We start from the raw sequence: 25565 nt of genomic DNA on the forward strand, positions 1-25565 counted from the left end.
TCGGAGCAGTAACTCCGTCGGCAACGAGTACAATACACTGTGTTTACCCCATCTGTAATCAATTCAAACCGTCAACAGAGAACATCGATTTTGTCTGGATTGTTCATCACTTCCTATATCTACGAGACATGAAGGGTGGTGGCCATCATGTGCTGCCGACTACAGAACATACCCGCCATTTTAGCAACGTTATATCGTTACCACTCCCTGGACAAAGGAGTTCTGATCTAGTAAATCCGGAAGAAAACCTTACAATATGCGAATTTTATCTATATAACTGGTCAATTAACGGCGTAAGAATCGTTTCTTATGACTCAAGTGAAAATTGTTGTCTTACCTTTTCTATGTAGTGTAAACAAAAACGGTAAATTTTACTTCAGACAGTTGTCGAAACACTCTACTCTGTGTATCTTCTTCTAGTTCTGCGTTGTTGTGATATCACGTGACTAGTCACGTTACCGATCAGCTGACCAAAGTGGCCTAAGTCGCTCGTCACCTGATTTTTCTCGATGTTTCCCTGACAAGAGGACATCTAATCCGGCAGCTGGTCACATCCATATGACATGTGTAGTGTACACAAAGCAACAACACACTACGACATATACAAGTACAATGCAACGGTTTAACTGTAGCACAGTCACGGAGCACAGTATTACTATTTTAGTGTTGATTGGTTGTTTGCACGCTTTTAACAATTACACTGATCGATACAGTGCTTGATCGGTAAGTTTTTTTAATTGATGGGGGGGGGGGGCACATAGTGTATTATTTCTTAGACTGTTGTTTTCCTGGTCTACATCTAAATATAACAACCTTTTGACTATATTAAAAGAACAAATGCAGTGTTCTTTCTGCTAGTAGTTTAGAGATTGATACATTTGTAGCAGCAGGATTCATACGATACGGCAATCTCAGCAATAATACGCCCCCCCCCCCGAGGGGGGGGGGGGGTACGACAACAGGATTCCTTGGTATTAGTAATAGTACAATTACATTGATATATTCACTGTTTACTGGTAACTCGTTTATTTCTTTTACTCAAATGATCTGAACAGTTATTGGACTATGGTTTTGCTATTATCTTCAGCGCAACCACATACCCCCCCCCCCCCACCCCGACAGTGGAAAAGTCAAAAATTGTGGATCTTCTCATATGGCCTTTACATTTATCTGGTAAGAAAATAAACATTGAGGTCCAAATCACCAATTATATTATACCAGTATATTGATGGCGCAAATCGTGAGATCTGATTGGTCTATACATCGAACTAGCGCGTCTAAAATTGAACGATAATGAACAGTTGGCACGCGACCAAATTTTGATGTTCACTGTTCGTCTAGAACGTTGTAGTCCGTGCAGGGATGGGGGCAAATGAAACCAGAAAATGTTGCGTCTTATCTTGTTTCCGATATTTTCAATATACTGGTAGAATACAATAGCGATAAACCACCCCCTGGGAATGGTATACCACTCGGTTTTGACCAGTGAACTCAATATATGCACTCGTTATCGCTCGTGCATATATTTCGTTCACTGGTCAAAAACTCTTGGTATACCATCCCCAGGGGTGGTTTATTGCTTAAATAGTTGCACTTTTGTGGTCAACGATTGTCTTATCACCACCTAGCGACAACCTCAAACACAAACATTGGCATCACTTGGCACTATATAGAGGCACTCAAAATATTCCATTATATTTTGGATTGACTTTAATAATAAAGAACTAATTATTTACAATTCGACCTTTATCAAATGTCAAAGTAAATCGTGATGAAAAATGTTAGATGACTGTGAAATATCATATACATAAATTGACAACTTGAACTGTGTGAATGGATTTCTCAAGTCAGAGCATACACACGTGTGCACTGTTTTATTTTAAAGCAACTTGTGTACCCATTTCCAAACACTACAGTGCTGGGTATGATGACGTTTGTATTGAAAAAAAGAAGTGTTTCCCTTCTTTTGAAATACGGAGAACATGTGCATAGTTCCAGTTCTGATAAAAGTATCAGTCAATCTTTACTTTATGTTACACACACTGCCAGAGAGTGTGGTATGGTACAAATCTTGAAAAAAAAATGATACAAAGATCACAATTTATTGATCAAAAAGTTAGTCCTGCTTGCATACAGAGTAATCCGGGACTAGATGCTGACAATTGTCCCTCCTACCTCCGTCCTGCAAAGAGCCAGCCGTGAAACACGGGCTTACTAAAAATGCCGGTATTAAACTAAGGAATAAAATCGCCCAGTGGTCAAATATTAGCAATAAATCGATTATTTAGTCTGTTTACCTCATCCTGACTGCAAAAAATCCATTGCGGGGTCCAAAACTCTTGAAATCAGAACTTTTCAAGTTCTACCCTAAATTGAATCACAGCTCTTATGTACGTCGGCGCAAGTGTCTCTGGGTAATTATTCATCTCGCGCAACGATATCAAATATGGTGGTGTTAACGAGTGTTATTTGAATGTTACAGTTCGAACTTGAAAAGGTCCGATTTCGACGCTTTTTGTGATGTGATCAGGGAATACTACCGTCAGAGGAATGAAAATGGCGTAGATATTCGATCAATTGCTAATATTTGATCATTGGGTAGGCAATTTTCTTGCAATTGGTGCACATACATGTTGCTTTCGGTGTTGTAATGCGCCGCGTCCATTGCTCTTTGGACGGTGTTCAGAGTCAAGTCAGTAATATAGACTCGTGCACCGTCTGTAATAATCTATCAGCTAGCCCTCGGATGTTCTTCCGATAAAATACGACACACAGCCGAACAACGCTATCGAGGATGGAACATCCGAGGTCTAGCGAATGTCATCAGGATATAAATAACTGCCAATCAGAGAACCGTATTAGCGACAAGCACAAACAGAGGACAATAGCTAAATTTTCATGCATATTCATCTTAAGGAGGGACTTGTAAAAATAACCACCAATGCCGTTAACTAAAATGTGTGAATGACAACGTCTACACACTCATCAAACACAATTACCATAAATTGATAAGACATAGTGTTACGAGTCACAGATCTAAAATATATCCATTTAGGACATTTTGGTAAATTTTCATTATGTACTCTAAATTGAAGTCAAAAAGCATTTAAACTTTGTAATGACATAAATGTGTTTGTCAACACCTGCATGCAGAGATTGAATATATTAAAGTATATATATGCATATATGGCCCAACCCACCGCTTATCGTAATCTCAATGGAATGTCCGGTCTGAAAATGACATTCGCTAGACTGTTCGGGCAAGCCCTCACATGCGAACTTCGTTCGCTTATAGTTATAGCATCGAAAGAAAGCCCGAACGTCTAGCAGCAAGACTACGTCTGTAAGTGTAAGAAGGACTATCAAAAAGTAAACAAGCAACTCTCTGCTTGGAGCTGGAGGGTCAGCAAATAAAGTAAATCAAGATAATTGTGTTTCAGTGTCATTCTTAAGACAACTCTGCTTAAGACTTTTTCTTTTTGCGAGATAGTGGAAAAAGAAGTATTAAGATTCACAATTCTGAAACAATACAATTCTGTCAGATCTGTGCTCCTTGAAATGAAAATAACAAAATATCAAAATCTCCGTCGACCAGTCGCTCATTTACCTCGCACATTTCAAGTACTACGATTCGTCACAAAACGAAGTTGTCAAAGTAGTTGCGATTCTAACAAAGATGTTCGCTCCAAGCAGAACATCATGCCTTTGTAAAATACTTATTATGTTTTCTACTATAGCTATATGAAACTGTGAACGTCTATAAACTATCAATTTTAGACTACATGGACCCAGTGCACAGTGAACCACACTTACAATGCTTGTTTGCTGGCAAGTACGAGATATAAACATTGATGACGTAATGTTCTTAAGACTTAGATGGTATTCTGCACGGAAGCAGGACATCTGGACCCTTTGCCATCTCGACCCCCTATTGGGACGACCCTAGTCATCTCGACCCTCACAACCTGGTCATTTCGACCCCGCTCAAAATAAACTAACGTATCTTTATCCTATTTACTTCGAATGTCTATAGTGTACCATAAACCTTCGAGTGTCTATAGTGTACCATAAACCTCACATGGCAGCTGTGGTATAAATGTACTGAAACACGAATTATTTTGTAATACGGGTGAAGGGAACTCATGAAATCTGACAATTTTTGGAAACCGAAACACTGATTTTTCGTTTATGAAACTTCTCCATGGTTGTAATACCTGTAATCAAAAAGTGAGTAGGCCTGTATGCGGAATGTGCCGTCGTAGACCTATTGTCGGTGGTCCCGGGTCGGTGGTGTCTGCACTCTCTCGTGCGTTCGGTTCAGTGTCACGGATGTGTTTATAAGTTTTAGGTTCATAACGATTCCATCATTCCGAATTCCAAAGATATTTTCTTCAAACTCGACTGCTTTCTATACCGTTACTTAAAATATATGTGTTTAAATTATTTTGTGAAAGCTTCTATCAAAGGGGTCGAAATGACCAGGGTGGCCGGGTGTGAGGGTCGAGATGTCCAGTACCATTCCAATAGAGGGTCGAGATGACGGGGGTCGAGATGGCAAAGGGTCCACATGTCTAGAAACCTGCTGCACGTACGTATGGACAATGCTGATAGTGAACTTGCATGCATGGAAACATCAATGTTGAGTAAATATACTAGTGGTCAGTTTACATTTGACACCAAAACAAAACATACACGGCTCATTGTTGGCCGTAACACAGGGCACTCAGTCCGGTCTGGAGGAGTGTCCTGTGCCCGGCCGGCCCCGGAGGTATGCTGTTAGACTTGTGTGAAATCAACTCTGGAGTGAAAGAGACATCTAGCTTGAGATTCGATGAAGGATTACACTACACTAATGATCAATACTCAGGAAAGATACACAAATGATACACAGGGGGCAGGGGACGGAGCCAGGGCGGTTCGGGCAGTTGTAACACAAAATGCATGTGACTATGACGTGTGAATCGAATAAAATCAGCTAAACTCTTACGTATTGTGCACACGGCACTATATATGTCGATTGTCCGTGTTGGGTAGCCATTGACAGTTACGGGAGAGCACAGCTCCAGGAGGTTACACGGGAAACGGGTCATTTCTGATGATACGTGGTCTTTCACAGGACTTGTAATTCTTGTACAAAGCGTAAAAGTGTTACATAGGTGAGTTTTCTCTAAATTTCTGAGACTGAAATGTCTATGATGAGGCTCGAACTCGACGACCGGTGCGACTGAGATTGTTGAGTTGGCATTGTGCATTGTCATTGTTACTGTTAGTCGTTACACTGCTTTCTAGTCAATTGGCCCCCTCGTCAATTGGACCCTAATCAATTGGACCCCTAACCAAATGAACCCTCGCCGTAACCAATGTAAGTTGTTCAGGGATATTCGACACAATCCAGAAACATTATTATTAAGAAATAGATAGCACAAATACGAGTGTAGTCTGTTTGCAGTTTGGGTGTGGGAAAGCTAAAGGTATCCACCGTAACATTAACAAGAGTAAAGTGTAGAACGGGAGCAGTCTTGTGCTGGATCGAGTCTTGCGAACCATACATCCATGCGGGTTAAACGAACTACAGATTCACGGTGTGCATTAAATGAGACCAAACTTTTATCAACGAAGCAATGAAATTCACCAGTTGAAATTGATAAATTTCCTTGCCTCACACTCGGCGAGGGTTCATTTGGTTAGGGGGGTCCAATTGACGGGGCCAATTGACCTGTTTCCGTTACACTGCTTCGGTATCGCACTCCCGCAGTACAGCATCACGTAAAATTATCACTTGAACTCATTGCACAAATTTACAGTGTTATTCATCCGAGTACCATGTTTACGCGGTCGACCTTCGCCACACCCTGATTTCAGCGCCGATCGACTAGCACCAGCTTCCGTCAGTACAAGTTAAACGTCATGTCAAACGCTAATGTTTCTGTTGTCTATGAATGATGAATGCATGTTGTGAATTACTTTTTGTTCAGTATTTTACTTTACTTTATTGCCACCGGGAACCCATACCACAGGCTCCGAGAATATGTATGGCTTATACAGCCGAAACAAACGAGAAAGCTACAAGTAACGTTACAGATGTGTACATCAAACTTCAAAGACCTCGACCCGTCGACCTTGGAACCCTACAAATCTGTCGACTTGTAAGTTGACGCGTCGTGATCCAAGCAGAAACCCCTCCAATCTCCATGTAAATCTAAAGTGTTTAAAAAAAACTAAACGGTAATGAGGGGTGGATCTATCGGGAAATTTGAAGTCAGTCAAGGAGCCCATCGTGAATATACTGTTATACATACAAACACTTAAAAAAACCCTCCAATTTCTGGGAGGTCAACGAACCCGCCCCCATTCAAAAAATAGAACATACAATAGACTTCACGATCGAGTTTCCTCTCTATTTGTGCAAAGTCACTGCCGCCAGTTTACTACATACAATGTAGGTAGCCAGTGTTTTGTATTCTGAATAGTTTATGAAGAAAATATATATAGCAACCCCCTTTAGTTTTACAAAAACCAAGCAAGAATTTGATGGAAAATTAAATTCATCTTTTTATATGTTGAACTTGTACAAAGAATACATGACTGTTTTCTCTCCACACAAAACTCTAAAAGTACTCAATCTAATATTTTTTCAATCACACAAAATAATAAAACAAATTGACTTAGAAAAACATGACAATGTCACCAGGTGTATTAAGATGTGCCCCCCCCCCAGCTGAGTGCATATGTGAGCAAAAATTATTGTTTATTGCTGTATTTTAAGAACTTTGAAAACTCAAATGTTGCTTTCCGACTTTAACTGTAATTCAGACCATATGATTATGAACTGAAAGATAGGAAAAAAAATCACACTCATTCTGAAGATGTTATATTATTATGTAATAAAACAAAGAACATTAACCAGACTATTTTTTATTGCATAACAACATGTCTGGTAAAGCATACAAAATTAACATAAAGAAGTTGTGTGAATACAGACTGATTCAGTAACCAATAGATAACTGACAATCTGAACTGACATTGTATTCATCAACTTCAAGTGCAAACATGCTCATGTCAAATGTTTTAGCAAAATGGACGAGAAAATGGGTATTAATAGGATTTATTATATTAGCAGTTGACTGTTTTTATTTTTATAATTATTTGTTCGTGATCATTTGCTGTAAAACATATGCAAAACAAGGGGAAAGATGATAAATAGCTACAACCTGTTGTTATTAAAGGTTTGTAAGGGTTCAAAATGTGGTTAGAAGTGCAAAAATGAAATTCAGCAATCGCATTTACTTCAACCCAACACAAGCTCTGGTGTACATTTTATTGAGGTAGTACAAACATGGATTTGTTCTGTTTCACAATTCTATCTATCATGTAGGAAAACTCAAGGATCTATCTTTTCAACCATTGAGAAAAAAGACATACAAGTGAGAATTGCACATGTAGACACTAAAATAGACTTATCATTTTAATGTTTAATTTTTATATTTTGATGTAGATTTTGGACACAATAAGTGGTATTCTTAGATACAAAGGAGTGATACTTGCTGAAAATGTCTTCCCGGCAACCATCTTGTTGCCAAGATAACAATCAAGAATCACCGTGTTGCCAAGGCAATAGGAGGAAAGCTTCCAAGGGTTGTCCCTTGTTACCACATGCTGAGAAGACAGGAAATGGAGCTGATGTGATGTCAGGATGTGGCAGTGAAAAGGATTCAGCAAGTTGTGGGAATGGTAGCGATGTTAAATGCTGTGAAAGTGAGGTATGCACATGCACACCGGGTCAGCGTTCAAGTTCATCTAATGGTATTGGCAAAGAGGAGGGAGTTGATGATCAGTGTAAGGAATCTTGCACTTCTGAAAATGGGGATAATGCCGAAGAGGTGGATAGTTGTTGCAAAAAGAAACATTGTGATAATGAAGAATCATTAATTGATCTAGGAACTGATAGTGGGAAATCATGTGAAGATTCTCAAATGGAAGGAACAGAGAAGAAACAGAAAACATGTTGTGAAAGCGATGGTGAGGCAGTTGATGATTGTTGTAATAAACAAGATGGCGGACAGGAAGACGCCTGCTGTAAATCGACATCCTGCAGCGAAACACCAAGCAAGGTAGAGGGTGACAGCAGCTGTTCATCAAAGGTAGACAAGAAGTGTTCAGATAGTGAACAGGAAGATAGCTGTTGTAAACCAAAAACCAGCTGTGGACCACCAAGCAAGGCAGAGGCTGATAGCTGTTGCTCATCAAAGGCCGACAAGAAGTGTTCAGATAGTGAACAGGAAGATAGCTGTTGTAAACCAAAAACCAGCTGTGGACCACCAAGCAAGGCAGAGGCTGATAGCTGTTGCTCATCAAAGGTAGCTGCTGAACAGGAAGATACCTGTTGTAAACCAAAAACCAGCTGTGGAACACCAAGCAAGGCAGAGGTTGATAGCAGCTGTTCATCAAAGGCCGACACGAAGTGTTCAGGTGAAGCCCCAGGCACTGTTGCATTCAACACAGACAAGGATGATGTCACGGTACGATTGCTGCCTGACATCCGTGGTAATTCAGGAATTGTAAAAAGCACTTTTTCTGTGAAGGGGATGACGTGCGTGTCTTGTGTTTCTGCGTTGGAGAAACAGCTGATTAAACAACCAGGTAAAGCACAACTTCTTGGTTATGACCAGGTCTCATTGTTTGTAACCACAAATGATCAATTCATAGTCACCTTGACCATTGTGGGAGGTTTATTTTATCGGTAGATCCAGATTAGGTATTACGATAACCTCAGATCCTTTGCATCTGGATTGCAAGATCCCTATTGTATTATAGCCCCACATTGTACATTGTCTTGATTTACAAAACAATTAACATTTAAAAAAAAATCAAACAGAATGACATGCAAGATTTGGGAACTCAAAATGAATACAGTGGCAGGTTACTTAGACTGTACGATCCAGTCTTTCTGCTTATAATTCAAGCTCCAACCCTTAGGTTACAAAAATGGAAAGAACAACGAGATCTTTCAGTCTACAGGTTACTCAGAGTTAGATCCTTCAAATACAGACGTTATGAAACAAATGTCTTTTAGGCAATGGCGCACAATACAGAATAAGAGAAATGTAGGAGAAGGGTGACAATACTGAATAAATGGCTAGTTCATGTCTGTGTATAAACTAAGTGTATAATAACTTTTGCCACCTACTTTAATCACATAAATAGGTTATGATTATAGCACACACATGTAGTTTTTAAAACTACCCCGGACATGCTCCCCATGTCAGGAAATAGCCATGGGGCACATGAAACAGTTACGATGTTGCCTTAATGTTGGGTCATATTCAAATTGTCATACATGTAACTCACACTGCACTATGAGAATCAGACTACAGCTATATATGAGCCGGAACTGTGAATTACTGTCTTGTCTTACAAGGGAATGATACTGTGTACATTTGCCAAAAGTGGGAACCATGCATACTTCACCACTATGGTTATAATTAATTGTAGCATAGTTGAACTGTTTCTAGAAAATAACATTAGCTATCCAATTTGTTCATCTCCTATACCATTTATGTAACAAAAAATAAAAACAAATAAGTGAAGCTATTTCAACAGCTAAGTCACTTGTTTACAATCAAATTATAATAATCAAGAATCAATCTAATCTTATCACCATGAACCATAGACCCTACCCGTGTAGGGTCTATCATGTAGGGTCTATCATGTAGGGTCTATCATGTAGGGTCTGTCGTGTAGGGTCTGTCATGTAGGGTCTGTCATGTAGGGTCAATCATGTAGGGTCTATCATGTAGGGTCTATCGTGTAGGGTCTATCGTGTAGGGTCTATCGTGTAGGGTCTGGTGGTATGGTCTATCGTGTAGGGTCTGTCGTGTAGGGTCTGGTGGTATGGTCTATCGTGTAGGGTCTGTCGTGTAGGGTCTGGTGGTAGGGTCTGTCGTGTAGGGTCTGTCGCGTAGGGTCTATCATGTAGGGTCTGTCGTGTAGGGTCTGGTGGTAGGGTCTATCATGTAGGGTCTATCGTGTAGGGTCTATGCTTGAACATAGATCATATACAACTTTTTATATAAACAATCAGGGACTAGGTTATGGTTCACCTTGAGGTAACGGTATGATATGATATCACAAGTGACATGCATGAACTCTGAAGTACATATAGTAGATCAACAGAAAAACCACTTCTGCCAGACAGAGAAATCAAGCGATTACATACTCACTGCTCCCTGTGAAACATCTTGTAACTGTTAATGACATTTACAATGTAACTGTGGTAATTTATTTTTAGGTGTTCAGCGAGCAATGGTGGCTTTAATGGCCCAGAAAGCTGAAGTTCTGTACGACAATGACTTAATCACTATAGAGAAGATGACAGCTGCCATCGATAGTTTGGGATTTAAAGCAGAAGTTCTACAGGAGGTAGAAGAAGGTGAAGGTCTCCTGGAAGTTCTTGTAAGTAATAATCTAATAATAATACTAATAAAGATCTTTATTTACAAGTACATACTGGATAGTTCTTTTTAGCATATAAATACACGTCTCCCCATTCTCGCAACCCAGAGCACGTATTTCTGCTGACACAGTGAATTATGAAGGTATGTTTTGGACTGTGCTGTAGAGAGGCCTGTGGTTTACATAAAATGATGTTGTCTCCCAGTGAGTCCAGTGAGGGCTGTCCCTCATGGCTACAGTGTTAGTGCAGAAGTGCTCGGTGAAAACTTACTTTGAAAAATCCCAAGCTTGGTGCAAAACTAGTCAAACATTCAAGCCATTTTATACTCCTTTACTGCAAAACAATTGATCTTTATTTTTACCACTTTGTTATATTGGAATCAAACTTTTTGAAAAAGCTTCAAGTCACTTTTGTTGTCATTTATTGCAAAAAAAAAACACGAAAAAGCAGTCAATCTAAAATGAAATGCAATGACCACACATAGAGTAACCGCTCTATCATTTTAAAGGCCCAGTTTTCAATACCGTGTTCTTGTTTATTTATTTATTAATCTTTCATATACAGACACCATTTCAGTGCATTAGCACTGTTCTCCTAATGGAACCTGTTGTATTAGCTTAATCTTATCAGTGGGGCCATAGGGACCATTCTTTGTTATGGACTCACTTTTTCTATCACTCTGACAGACAAATGTGTTTTTAACACCTAAATTTCAATCCTAATCAGATGACATGTGCATTAATTAAACTGTTATGTGCTAATTTCTACATTATTGACAACTCAGTAGTACTACACAAAATGTATATTGTGAAATCTAAATTCCTGATTTGATCATGTTTATTATAGATTTCAGATATTATATGTCCATCCTGTGTCCGTTCAATTGAAACAGCTGTCCTTAAACTTCCTGGTGTAACCTATGCGTCGGTTACCTTGGTAACCAATAAGGGAGTCTTCAAGTATACAGGCGACATTGGACCAAGAATAATAATAAAAACCATAGAGGTAAGCAACTTTAAAACTTGATAAGTGATTCCTATAAATTCATGTAATTGTTTTGAATAATTTTGATATTTCATTTCTTTTCAGTTCCATCTGATCAAATACATGTATAACAAATATTTATTAAAATATATGTTGATGTAATATGTGCTGCAGAAATAAAAAAATGTTTAAATTTTGTCAGAACAGGAATGTGCTTTGTTGAAAAAAAAGTCAACCCCATTCTCATTTTGAATCAAGAAAAATTTGTCCCCAAGGCACTTTTATGGTTGACCTTGACCTTTGTAGGAGGTTTATTCTATTGATAGCTCCATTACACTAACTATAGACAATCCCATAGTTCCTTGCCTCTGAGCATGCTCAGTCTGAATTACAAGTTCCCTATTGCTACATATTTAAGTTTGACCAGAATTTCCCAGAAATAGTTTGAAAAAATTTTGGGACTTTAGAAGGCTTTTTAATAAGTGTATGACTCCTTCATGAGTTTTGTGACATTGTATTGATTTATATTCCCTACTGTATGAACAATAAAACATACACTTACAGACACTAAAGTTACAATAGTGAAGGACATGACAAATAGCTCTAACAGAACTAATGAGACTGAATTTTGTAAACATTGCATTTTTGTCATAATGACAAGGCTGCTGTGATCATTCAAGTATAACCATTCACATAATTTAGTTGTTTATGAAAAATTTGCCACTGGTTGATGAGTATTATTATTATTTTGTTTCTAGGATGCTGGTTATGATGTTGAGCTTAGTGGTGAAGGTTTGCAAAAATCCCTGAATGCAATGAAACAATTGGATGCCATTAAACAGTAAGTAGAATAAGGGGATAAGTCACGTTAATTTAGTTGGGAGAAATTCAAGAACAGTAACTTTTGCTTTAGTTTATATGTTATATTTTTAAAAAAAATGACAATACATTGAATATTATAATGTCTTATTTTCAAATAGTTTATGTAGCCTCCATTGCAGAGAGTAGATCACGTTTGACCTGGCAAGCATTGTCTCCTCCAAGTCCACAAACTCATTAATTCAAATTTAGTAGTTTGGCCATGACTCACTATGCACTATCCACAACTGTGAGGAAATATTAGCATAACATTTGCATATACATGCTGTTGTTCAAGGTTATTTGTACAAAGGTTACATCCAAATATGGCAAAGTATTTAGTCACATGTTGGATAACTTGACACAAGCAACAAAATATATGTATCATGTGACTTATTCCACCAATCAGCTTCTATGCATGGTATCCATGAAAAATACGGAATTTAAATTACTTTGTTTGAAATACAAATCACTTTGCTGGCTGGGCTTTTCAACCTGCTATGGAGACTAAAAATAGTTCTGCTGGTCATATCAGTATTATTCTAGTCTGGGTCGCCAGAACATTTCTACAAACAGTAGTAAAAATAGTATACCATACAAATGCATGATTTTATTCTGATTATGCATGTGCATGGGTGAATTTAGTGTCTGTACAAAATACTTAATGACGGATTTAGGATATCAGTGTTTTACATAAATTTTTTTTTTTGCCTGGCCCCTAAGCAGAGCACCGAATACAAGACCCCCCCCCCAAAAAAAAATAATAAAAAAATAAAAAAATAAAAAAATAAAAAAATAAAAAAAAATAAAAAAAAAATATGTGCATCCGACTTTCTACCTTACTTTTTCTTACTTTTTCTAAACGTTGAGGAAAACATTTTGAAGGCAGTGTGAAAATCAAGAATTTTGAAAAAATATAGCAAAAATTAAGAAGATATGACAAAAAGAAAATAAATAAAAAAAAAAGTAATACCAATCTTACCTAATGGTGTAAGTTTAAAAAGTATTTGGAATCATAACATTGTTTTTATTCTCTCAAATAGAAAACATTTGCAAAATATATTTATCTTTGTTAAAAATACACTTTATTATTTTTTTTCCTACAACAGATGGCGAAATTCGTTTTTCTTCTCCATGATATTTGGAATACCAGCATTTATTATAATGTTGTATTTCATGATTTCAAAGAACCACTACATGATAATACCAGGTTTATCACTTGAAAATCTTCTCTCATTCTGTCTGGCAACTCCAGTCCAGGTAAGTGTAGATAATATGATAAAATAAGAAATTATTTTCCCTAAAGAAAATTGTTTGGTTCTGGTTACCTGACCCCACTTAGTTTTTCACGCCAACCCTTAACCTTTGTTTGCGTATTCAAGAATAAAATAATAAAATTGTGAAAATTGTGAAGTCTGGCAAGAAATAGTGGATGCAGAAACTGACATCAACTTAAACAGACAAATTATAAAACTATTCTTCCAATCTGTAATGGCTGTACATCTGATCAGAAGAAACCAGCAACACATAGACCATATTCAAAACAATGGAAAACATAAGTACCGAACTAAACACTCACATATGAAGAAAAATATATTTAAAAAATGAATTATAAATCTAACTACCCCACCTATTCCAAAATTGAGTGTAATCGGAACCACTTTTTTTTTTTATTTGGCCTGATGAGATTTTACATAATTATAGGAGATTTCGTCTGTAGCTTGCAAATGCTATTAAATGATGTGCCAGTGAGACTGACCATAAGGTTTCATGTTGAGATAGACTCAATAAAGATAACACACAAATATCCCCTACGTAGTTTTCACTCTGTATTTTGTTACATTTGTACTTATTTTTGTTATCATTAACATTTCTCATTCTATTGCCTTCATAATGACATGTTGTAAATGACTCCAGGAGTGCACAAATTTATATGAATGACAAATTTATGCAAATTAGTTTACTGATATATCTATTTCAGTATTACTGGTATATAGAATAGTGTATTTAGCCATCAGTTCTCACATGTGACTGAAATTTGACCTGACTTAACATCTGTTTGATGTTTATTTTGAGGGCTTATTAAAAGTGAGAACGCATTTACATGAGATACCAGTTTGACATATAGAACTTGCTGGTACACACCCATGACAATGCAGAAATCACTTGTACATTTTCCATTGTTGTAAAGTTACAGGTACAAGACAAACACTGCCACAAAATGTTATTTTTCATTTCATCATTGGAAAAATTTACTCAGGTTGTGAGAATTACATTTGATTGGCATGTCATAATTAATGATTTGATAGTAATAATCAATAATATCCAATTTGCTTTGGGACCATCCTTCCCTCTCCAGGCATCGACCAAGGTCCAGCCGTCTGTCCCTCTGTGTGCAGACATACCTCATACATGCAATGGGAGATTTCTTTCAATGCTCACACAAACATGACATATTGTACTACAGGGGCCATATACAATATCATTTGTAATCTGAATGCCAAAGTGGTCTCAAACCCCGTCTGGTCAAACTGACTCTACTATAGAATGTTGTTCATGCAAATGAGTAAACCCCAACTGTTGTAATGATGTAAACAGTGTATAAGTAGCATCCTTTGGCTGACAAGTATACCATATTTGGACATTACCTAACAGCCTGCCTTCAAAACTAACTTGGTTAGAATTCTGTGATTGATTGTAACAAAGACATGATGTTAATGACTGTGTGACTGTGAGTGGCTTTGTTTGAATTTTAAATTACATCTCATTCATCTCAGGACTTCATAAGCTAGAAAGATAGATCTGAAAGATTTGATGAAGGATAGCACTACACTGTAATTTGTACTACCCAGCCCAAAATATCAGTTAACATGCCTTGCCATAGACTGTAAGATATATCATGTTGTTCTGCCCTCCCTGGCCTGCTCTGAGAGGGGTTGACCAATAGAGAGTGTTGAAAGTCCAAATACTCAATGAATATGTAAAATTATGTAAATTAAGTAACTTTTATCCAACAAACATTATTACATTGCAGATCCTGTGTGGAAAGAACTTTTACATCAGGGCATACAAGGGATTGAGAAATAAAAATGCCAACATGGATCTTTTGGTTTCCATGTCAACTTCAACAGCATATTTATATTCTGTGGTTGTGGTGATTGTTGCCATGGTAATGCAGACAGAAACAAGTCCCAAGACTTTCTTTGACTCACCACCATTGTTATTTCTGTTTATGTCACTTGGTAGATGGCTGGAATACATAGCCAAGGTAAGACTCCATTCATTCATTCAGATCAACTTTTTTTTTGGCTCAGCCAGGGAAATGTGAGTGACAGAAGGGTTGTTGTTACAATGAGTCAAAAACGAGGAGTGACAAAACCCTTTTATCATGAGCATTTTCTGGCTGATTGATAACATCATTGTCAGTATGTACTTTGTATAAATATTAATGTATGCATGATCTATTGATGTGACATCATACTTTGAATCAAATAGAGAAAATGTGCTGTGATTTTGTTTTGAAGTTTGAAGTGAATATGCCTCATCATATTGGGATATTAATCACCAAATATATATAGACAAATTTCTTCCTTTTAAAAATTTGAATTGTTAATCATTTTTGTTGCTATACTAAATCCCTAATTGGGTCGAATTTTAATTATGACTTTTTATTTCATCTCATCTATTAGGGTAAAACCTCTGATTCCCTTGCCAAGTTAGTGTCCTTGCAAGCTACAGATGCCATCCTTGTGACCCTCGGTGAAAATAACAAAATTCTGAGTGAAGAAAAGGTTCTTATAGATCTGGTCCAGCGAGGGGACATCTTAAAAGTTGTTCCTGGTGGTAAAATCCCTGTAGATGGTAAAGTGATAGATGGTACATCTATGGCAGATGAGTCCCTCATTACTGGAGAATCTATGCCAGTCTTGAAAAAACCAGGTATGTTAATGATACTGTCATATACTGAAAGATAGTTGAAATAGGACACAAAGTAGCAAATAGAAGTATGTGGCAATAACAATTCCATGAGTTCCTTAAAATTATGTGATCGGAAATAAAGTTAACATAATGCTTTGACCGGTTGAGACTGCTACCAACCTTTACTGTGAAATAATGGGAAAGGATTTTTTCTCAAGGGAGGCTGTAGTACGCGGCGCGGCTATCATGACCCTAACGTCTGGTTGAAAAGCTTCTTCCCAACAGAACACCTTGTGGCCAAATTGTACAATCTTTTGTCTTTTTGATAACTGGTATATGGTGTATTAATTAGGAGAACTAGTAACATAGTTGGAACAGTGGAGACAACACAATGATACTGTAGTCTAATATATAAGAATAAAATGACAACATTTTATTCATTTAGTATTAGAATATAGTATCACATCAGTTAATATGGTGGGAATTTTACCAGTGGCTGCTATTTATTAAACAAGTGACAGTGAAGAATAAAATATAAATAACCTTTTATTTGGAAACATAAATGACGAAAAATACAAGTTGCAGGATTAAAATCTAGATATGAAATGCACTTGTTTGGTGGAGTAATAGAAAACTTGGTCCAGACTAAGGTAATCCTTACTAAGACAACACTAATGCGATTCCATGAGGGGCAATCATACTATCATGTATAACTCATTCCTAAAAGACATTTTGGTATTGTCTATACAGGTAGCATTGTTATTGGAGGTGCTATCAACAGTAAAGGGACAATCCTAATGGAAGCTGTACATGTTGGTGCTGATAGTGTACTGGCACAGATTTTCAAACTGGTAGAAAATGCTCAATCTTCCAAGGTAAGGCTCTTTTGCTTTTGTTTGGTTGAAATGAGATGATTTCCTTTGTATCTAAGTAACTATACTCACTTGGGGTCCACTATCTTGTTTTCAAGGAAATCAATAGATTATTCTCCCAGAGATCAGAATTTTAATACAACAGTCTTATTGTGTTAATTTTGATGTTATATGACCTTGTACGATGACTCCTTATTTTTTCTTGATTTTAACTGAGAAAGGGTTGGAGTTTTCTTGAACAAAGTAAAATCAAAAGTTTTAAAACTGTTACATCTGAGTAGGTGTATACTATGTTAAACTGTGTGTACTTTTCAGTTTGATGTTTGGTTTAATTTTCTTACAGGCTCCCATTCAGAGAATAGCAGACAAACTGGCCGGTGTATTCGTACCATTGGTGTTTGCTCTCTCATTAACTACATTGCTAGTGTGGATTACGATAGGTTATGCGAATCCAGAACTGATCTACCTGATACCAAAGAGAGGAAATGTGAGTAATTATCTTACATGATCTGATAAATATCATGATTTAGTAGTTCCTTTGATGTACAAACCCAAGTAGAAACTGTTGTCGTATGGCAGGCATACATTATCACGTGCAGCACCCGGTCAAAAGAATGCACTGCCATTGGAAATACGACAAAAACCAACAGCTAACGCCTTCAAAAAGAACTTAAAGACATATCTATTCTCCAGAGCAATTTAACTGTACAACACTTCTGAACTCTACATTGTAGTGGAAACCGGTGCACAGTTAATAAATTCACTGATTGATTGATTGTTTGATTTATCAAGTACAAACAATTGAAATGGTCCAGCGTATTATTATACAAATATTATATTGTGTCAAGGTGACATTCACACATTGCCAAAGTCAGCACTCTGTGACACAAGACGTGGCTACAGATGCCATAACAGTCTTCCCATGATTGTGAAATGGTGCCAAAAGACAAGCAGAGAGAATGTCTGCAAATCTTTTACTCATGTACTGACTACATTTAGAAGCCCAATCATGAATTGTATGATCGTGATAAAAATCAGTGTTTCTTTTTTTTTCTCATTTTTCAGCCAGAAACTATGGGACATGATGAAATTGTTCTGTCCTTTGCATTCGCATGTGCTGTGTCTGTCATGTGTATTGCATGTGCGTGTGGTTTAGGGTTGGCCACCCCTACAGCAGTAATGGTTGGTACCGGCCTTGGTGCTCAAAACGGCATCTTGATCAAAGGGGGTGAACCATTAGAAATGGCACACAAGGTAAGCAACTCTGAGTAATACTGAATAATGTTAATTTAGAATTCATGAAGTCACCCTTAATGTGTCTATCACCAAGACATGTTACACATTTATAAGATTTGTAAATGAAAAAATGGATTTTGTATCTGAACAAATTTACCCATTATTAGTACCCAACGGACAAAGCCTGAGGGGGGACTACTACATTAGGGTATGTGCATGAATGTGTGCATGTGCGTATGTGTAGCTATATCTCTGAAATACATGAGGCGATTTCAACCAAACTTAGCCAGTTTGGTAAATTAACATCACTTTATGTTATGAGTAGACATTGGTATGTCAAATGTTATAATCTGAATTGTAGGGTGATATTTTGGACACTAATCAAAAGTGCAGTAGTGTTAGGGAGTGCTATGTCACTGTTTTTCTTAAGGGCAGTAAGTAGGTAAAAGTTGTCCTGTCATTTTACCAGGGTTCCCTACCAGTGTTTTTGATATGGGTTGTAAGTAGCTACAAAGCATTGGAAACTGTCTGTTTTACCATATTCCCACTTTCTGTTACCAGGGGTTCTCCAACCCTTAACAAAAACACTGTATGTCTTTGAATGTAGAAGATTTGATTTGAGTTACAGAAAAGCAAAGTGTATCGTATGCTGACATCTTATCTTATGTTGTTATTCTCTGTAGGTGAAAACAGTAGTCTTTGACAAGACTGGTACAATAACGCATGGCGTACCCAAAGTAGTGCATTTGGCTTCTTTCCAATCCAATTTCAGTGAAGATGACATCCTGGCCATAGCTGGCAGTGCTGAGGCTAACAGTGAACACCCTATAGGTGCTGCCATTGTGTCATATGCTAAACAGGTAGGGAGTTTGTCTTGTCTTGTCGGTAGCTTCACTTCATTGTCTGGAACTTGAAGATGACAATTACCCCAAGGAAAATGTTTTTATATGATTATCACATCACATTCCCAGACATATCCTTTTCTGAGTGAAAGAAAATCACCAGTAGGTCTTGTCTCATGCTATTGTACTAGTGCCCTAGGGAAAATAGAAAATAAATAGTGGTCTTTGTATGCAAATCAAGGTCACTATAGGTCACTAGTCTATACCATGTGACATGGTCTAACCCAATCACTGAAGGCTTTGTAAAAAAGATGTGTTATAAGATGAGTATGGCCAGGCAATAAGTATTATAGAACACGTCACATTCTCTCACTGTGATCCATCAGGCTCCCGCATAGAATATTTGATAACCGAACATATATCTAGATAGATAGATTTCTTCTCAATATCTGCGAGTGTTGAATCATTATATTTACAAAAGGCTGACCGGGACCTCTGCTTGTAAATATTGTACTTGAACTTCATTTATTCCTTCCTTTTTTTTGACAGATATTTGGTGTGGATGTTTTGGGAAAGTGTGACGACTTCAAAGCTGAAGCTGGTTATGGCTTGGAGTGTACTATTAGTGGAGTTGGTAAACTAAATGCTAAAAGGAAAGAACATATTGCAATTCCAATGGATGGTGATGTAACTGATGACAGTAACACCAATAAAGAAGAGACTGTAAAGAGTAAGAATTGGTTCCAACTTTTGTCTTATATGCAACCATTATCAGGGATAGCAGCAGGATATACAGCGCTGGCAAGCTAAGCGTGGCATTTGTTCTGTAGATGCTTTTATTTCATGTCTACATAAACAAAGAAATCAAACAAAATTTGCCTGTATACAGAGCAAACACCATGCTTAGTTTGCTGGGTTTGTATTTGACTGGTATGAAAGGAACTTTATAAATAAAATGTGTATTTGGTAATTTGAATTGAGTGTAAGACTGAAAGTATTCATTTATTTACAGTACGAACATGATTTCATGTATAAACAAGGTTTGAAAAAAATATTGCCAACTGCATATAATGTAAATGATGTCCACAATGTAGTATTTTAGAAATACCCCTTTCTTGCTCACACCCCTACCCTCCCCAAGTTTTTACTTGTATTTTCTAAACAAAACTTTTGCAATGAATGGAAAATGAAAAAGCAAGGTTTTGAGATTGTGATTCTGTCGCAAGATATGGAACTGTGTTTCTCCAAGTTAATCTTTACGAGACATGTTTTGTGCTGAATAGGGAATAGGCACTCAGGAGTCATGAATATTCATTGTGCAACCATTGAATACATTATTCTGCTGACTCCCATGATGCAATAGCCCATGGCAAAGATGCACTATAAAGGTACAATATCAACTTGGTGCTTCTCAGAAATTGCAAGTAATTGTGGGTGATGCAACATTATGAAATGACTTTCCAGAACCTGTAGTTTATGAAAATGTCTCTATATCCTGGAGTGCAGTTCCCCCTTTCAATGCCAAGTATAAATTGTTTGATTTCAGACAAGGAACCATACAGTGTGCTGATTGGAAACAGAGAATGGATGAGAACTAATAACCTTGATGTTGCTGTAGATATCGACAGAGAAATGGCTTTACATGAACGCAAAGGTCACACTGCTGTACTCATTGCTGCCAATGGTAAGATAGTTTCCGTGCATTAAATTTTGAACTAACGAGATAGTCTAGCTGCATTCCTCCATCTCTATAAAATTAGTTTGCTGTGTATTAGTATGTACTAATATCAAAGTATATACCAAACAAGTATTAATCTTTCGCAACCATGAATATATAATTTCTGGTCTGGTGACTCCCATCATGCAATAGCCCATAGCAAAGATACCCTATAAAGGCACAAGATTAACTTGATGCTCTCTGAAATTGCAAGTAATTGTAGGGGATGTAAAATCATGAAGTGACTCCAGAACCCATAGTTTATGAATTTCAAAGTGTCTTTTATTTCCTGGAGAGGCTTTGCCGTAATTGGCTGCGACTCAGCTTACTTAATGTTTGCAGGCAATTGCTTCATGGATTTTCCACTTTCTTTGTATCCTAGTTACAATAGATTTCAACTACTAAGTATATTGAATCCACACAGGTGCTGTTATTGGTATAATAGCTGTTGCTGACTCTGTGAAGCCAGAAGCTGCGCAGGCTGTGACTGTTTTGAAACACCTCGGTTTGGACGTAGTTTTACTGACCGGAGATAACCACAGAACAGCCAATACTATTGCTGCTCAGGTGAGGACTTAAAGCAAGATATAACAAGATTTCTGACAGGCTGAGATGCATAGCATGTTTATAACAAGACTTCTTATAGGCTGACAGTACAAAGGATTTTTATAACAAGACTTTTTATAGGCTGATATACAAGATTTAAAACCAGACTTCTTATTGGCTAAGAGACACACAGATATTTAAAGGAATGTGGAACTGATCCACATGAGCATGTTTGCACTTTCAGACGATTGATATAGCCCTGTACTTGAATAGAATCATGATCAGAATTGTGATTTTACCATGTTTCTAGGCTGTTGTGAAATCAATTTGGTCTACATGCATTCAGAAACTATAATTATAATAAATTTTGTACTTGTAGGTTGGTATCACACAAATATTCGCTGAAGTATTACCATCTCACAAGGTAGATAAGGTCAAAGAACTCCAACTTGGTGGCAAACGTGTTGCCATGGTAGGCGACGGAGTCAACGACTCACCAGCTCTTGTTCAGGCTGATGTTGGTATTGCCATAGGAACAGGAACTGATGTTGCCATAGAAGCTGCTGATGTAGTCCTTATTAGGGTAAGTTAGTACTTAGGTACTCGAATACATATAGTAATATTGCATGTTTATTGTGTGTTAGTGTTTGATTTTAAGGATTGAGCAATGAATCATAGAGTCATCAAATCTCACTCTAAATTTTCTTAGGGATTTCTTTAACATCTAATGTAATGTTACTTTTATTTTGCAACAACAGAATAATTTGCTGGATGTACCTGCTGCCATTCATCTGTCACATTACATCGTACAGCGAATCAGAATCAACTTCTTGCTGGCTTTAGTCTACAACGTTGTAGCTATACCTGTTGCAGGAGGTAAGTACAGTGTTCTCCTCAGGATGATTTGCTCAGCCTCCAACAGGCACCTGTAAGGGGGATATAGGAATGATCCTTGTCTTTCCATCCATCTGTCCCTTCATGTGAATGTGTGTGTGTGTGTGTGTGTGTGTCTGTCCTTGGTCAGCCATATCTCTGACAACCGTGACACAATTTCAACCAAATCTGGTGCAAATGTCAAACACTACATGCCACTTAAATTTGTGACTTTTGCATAATGGTGGCCATATTTGTAATAGAAATGCACTTTGTGCCTCTTATCTCGTATTAAGAATATGATGTTGAGTTTAAAGAGATTGTGACAACATGTACCTCTTTAAACATGTCTGCTAGCTCCACCTAATAGATTACTGTTATGATTTTGATCTGATTATGACTCTATATATTTTTACCTTATACAGGTGTGTTAGCTCCAGCTGGTATCTACTTAGAACCATGGATGGCTGCAGCCTGTGAAGCCTTCTCTACCGTCACTGTCATTATATCATCTCTCCTACTCAAATTGTAAGTATCCTAGGGAGTCATTCTATATAGTCAAATTATCTTCAATAATCTAGGGGGTCACATCGTGTTTGTCTCTTCATTTTAAAATTTCTTTCACGTCAATGCTGTGATTATGATTGTGGATTGACAGTATCACCAATATTTACACACATATTTTGTTGTACTACTCAATCGAATGACCAATCATTTCTAAGGTGTTAAGATGGAAAACATAGCAATACACGAGGTCACATTTTCAAATGCTTCATTATGTCAAAATTTTGATTGGCAATTTGAGCTAGATAACTTAAATTGTTGTCGGTATATTTTCAACAATAAATATTTGTTTTTAATTCTAGGTACAAACAACCAGATTATGTTGAGACTGAGAAGTCTGGTAAAACATACTCTAGAGTCCTGAGTGATGAAGAAGAGTTTGATGACTCTGAACATACTGGTAAAAGATACTCTAGAATGCTAGAAATGGAACCATAATGCAAAGACACTGTGATCTTATACGTCGGATGTTAGCAAAGTTTGTGATGTAAGATGGAAGGAACATAATATTATGATGTTTCTCAGGAGACACTTGTAGCGATATATATGAATCGTTTTTTTGATTATTATACTTGTATAGGCAATCGAATTTCTGTGTTGTATTTTATGTGTAGTTCTTATAAATTTTTAAATTATTGTATCAAAGAAAATTTTTGTTACAAACGCAATATTGGAAATTATTATCTGATATTTTCAACTGCTCATGTTAATGGTTGTCAACAAATTGACCCACTTAAAACAAAGTCTGAGACAGATACAAATTTCCAGGCACCTATCACCCTTATTAGACTCGCCTTAAAGGTCACATTCTAGGGCAATCTGTTAACAAAGACTGAAATATGCAGTCGAAAATTTCAGATAACAACTTTGTGTGGAACAGAAGTTTACTTCGATCCAATGATTTATTCAAGAAACCAAATGGGACTTTTATTAAATATATACATATAATTTATATACATGTTTGTATACTCAGGTCAAAGGTCAACTTGTTTTAGTACAACTCATCAAATTGATTTTATGAACCCTTTTCGCACTAATAATTTATATTTTGCAATTTTTTTGTGGTTAATTTTTGCCTTTGACAAATACATCAAACTTTTGAATTACTTGAATTACCTGTCTACAAGTTGTGAATAATACTGTACACTGTATTGATGTCCATGTGTAAATAGTACGGCTAAATTATTTGTTGATAAATGATTGAAAGATTCAGACTATGGGAAATTGAACTAAAACTGGCTTAAAACAGGACAATAGATGAAATGAATTCAAAATGGTATAAATTACAGCCAAAACAGGGAATGTTTGCCAGAAGACTACATTAAACATATGGTTCGGGAAATTCAATTTTTATTCTGGCTGCACCATGTCACACATTGGCCAACCTTTTACACAGAGGTCAATAAGGGCAGCACAACACGGTATATCTTACATTCTAACATGGAATACACAGGTGTAGATATTCATTTGTATCTCAAACAGGGTCATAAAATTGTCATAATTTTATACTAGCCATAATAATTCTCCTTTTAAATATTTAAATTTTGATTGTGAGAATACTTTTTTTTCAAGAATCTTCATATTTGGTAGGTCTAAAAAGAATCATAGTTTTGGGTTATTTGTTTTTTTCTGGCTGACTTGAAACTTTTTACGTCGTATACATTGCACTGTTTACATTGTGAGATAAATTTAAAAAATAACACAAAATAATGTGTTTTTGAAGGTATGTTATTGGGACCATGCTTTTTTTTGTGTGTGTTTGCCATGTAACATAGATATGTCATTTTGTTTTACAATTAAACAGTGGTAGTGTGGATTTTGGTGACGGCAGCTAAAGATTACGGTTGTTTTTGAGCCATTTTGGATAACCTTTGAGGCATTTTGAGGTGCGATAGATCTGGAGTAGAAAACCATAAACTCTGTATTCTTTAGTTCTTCTTTATCATTGTACATGGGAAAGTAATGGTGATTTTCAACATTTGAATCACTTACAGCAGAAGAAAGTAAGTTGTGTATGAACACAAGCCAGAACAGATTGTTACTTGTTTAATCTAAATGCAGAGGATGATTCATATACATTGTATACGATTGTTGCAGTATCCATCTCCTGCAGAGTGGATATATATATACATTGTAATACATTGTTGCAGTATCTGTCTCTTGCAGAGTGGATATATATGCATACATACATACATACATACATACATACATACATACATACATACATACATACATTGTTATACAATTGTTGCATGTGTCTGGCTTTAGCAGAGGGTGATTTACTAGATACGGACTAGGTGAAAGAAAGTGCTTGTCCCAGTCATAATTTTGACAGACAAAACAAAAACATGCATCACATCATGCTTGTACACTACCTGCAGACTATAACCATGCAGACACATGTATTACAATGTATGTATTTTCAGTCTGCAAAATACAGACTCGTACAACAAAGTATCCATTCTAACTTTTGTTCCCTCACAGCTTACTTTTGTCTGCCAGTAAGTTATTACTTGCATACAGTACTGTTTGGTATTTACACTGCAGTGCAATACTGAAATCATATTGTAATTTGTATACCAATGTGTAGTTGAACACACAATCATTTCATTTACTCAAAATCAAGTGAGTGTGGTTGTATTTTATGCCAACTTTTTTGGAGAAATTTATGCAATAACAGTGACTTATGAGTGCTAGTGTCG

The 25565-nt window shown here is 36.8% G+C and overlaps 2 protein-coding genes across 3 annotated transcripts in view; one reads left to right on the plus strand and one right to left on the minus strand.

Moving 5' to 3' along the window:
* Nucleotides 1-425, minus strand: part of LOC144449191 (copper-transporting ATPase 1-like) — a 33449-nt gene extending 33024 nt beyond the window's left edge. For both annotated transcript variants that reach the window (XM_078139694.1, XM_078139693.1), the window contains exon 1: nt 338-425. The gene's annotated coding sequence lies outside the window, so the exon portion shown is untranslated. The remainder of the gene's footprint in view (nt 1-337) is intronic.
* A 4603-nt stretch (nt 426-5028) lies between these two features.
* On the plus strand, nt 5029-24922 carry LOC144449297 (copper-transporting ATPase 2-like). Its single transcript, XM_078139814.1, has 19 exons — nt 5029-5156; nt 7496-8640; nt 10289-10452; nt 11300-11458; nt 12196-12278; nt 13405-13555; nt 15330-15563; nt 15985-16234; nt 16964-17088; nt 17429-17572; nt 18151-18339; nt 19005-19181; nt 19713-19893; nt 20710-20847; nt 21305-21447; nt 21806-22009; nt 22185-22302; nt 22725-22827; nt 23166-24922. Exons 2-19 carry the CDS (start codon nt 7551-7553, stop codon nt 23299-23301), a joined length of 3789 nt encoding a protein of 1262 aa, XP_077995940.1. The 5' UTR covers nt 5029-5156; nt 7496-7550; the 3' UTR covers nt 23302-24922.
* Nucleotides 24923-25565: the final 643 nt, after the last annotated feature.

This window comes from Glandiceps talaboti, chromosome 18, assembly GCF_964340395.1.
Source record: "Glandiceps talaboti chromosome 18, keGlaTala1.1, whole genome shotgun sequence".
NCBI classification, from domain to species: domain Eukaryota; kingdom Metazoa; phylum Hemichordata; class Enteropneusta; family Spengelidae; genus Glandiceps; species Glandiceps talaboti.

What these genes read in the sequence shown, in the direction of transcription:
- LOC144449297 (XM_078139814.1), top strand. Translation starts at nt 7,551, where the DNA reads ATGTCTTCCCGGCAACCATCTTGTTGCCAAGATAACAATCAAGAATCA. An exon ending in AAAATGCTCAATCTTCCAAG is followed by an intron (nt 17,089 to 17,428) that starts GTAAGGCTCTTT and finishes ATTTTCTTACAG; the next exon opens with GCTCCCATTCAGAGAATAGC. An exon ending in TGTACTCATTGCTGCCAATG is followed by an intron (nt 20,848 to 21,304) that starts GTAAGATAGTTT and finishes GAATCCACACAG; the next exon opens with GTGCTGTTATTGGTATAATA.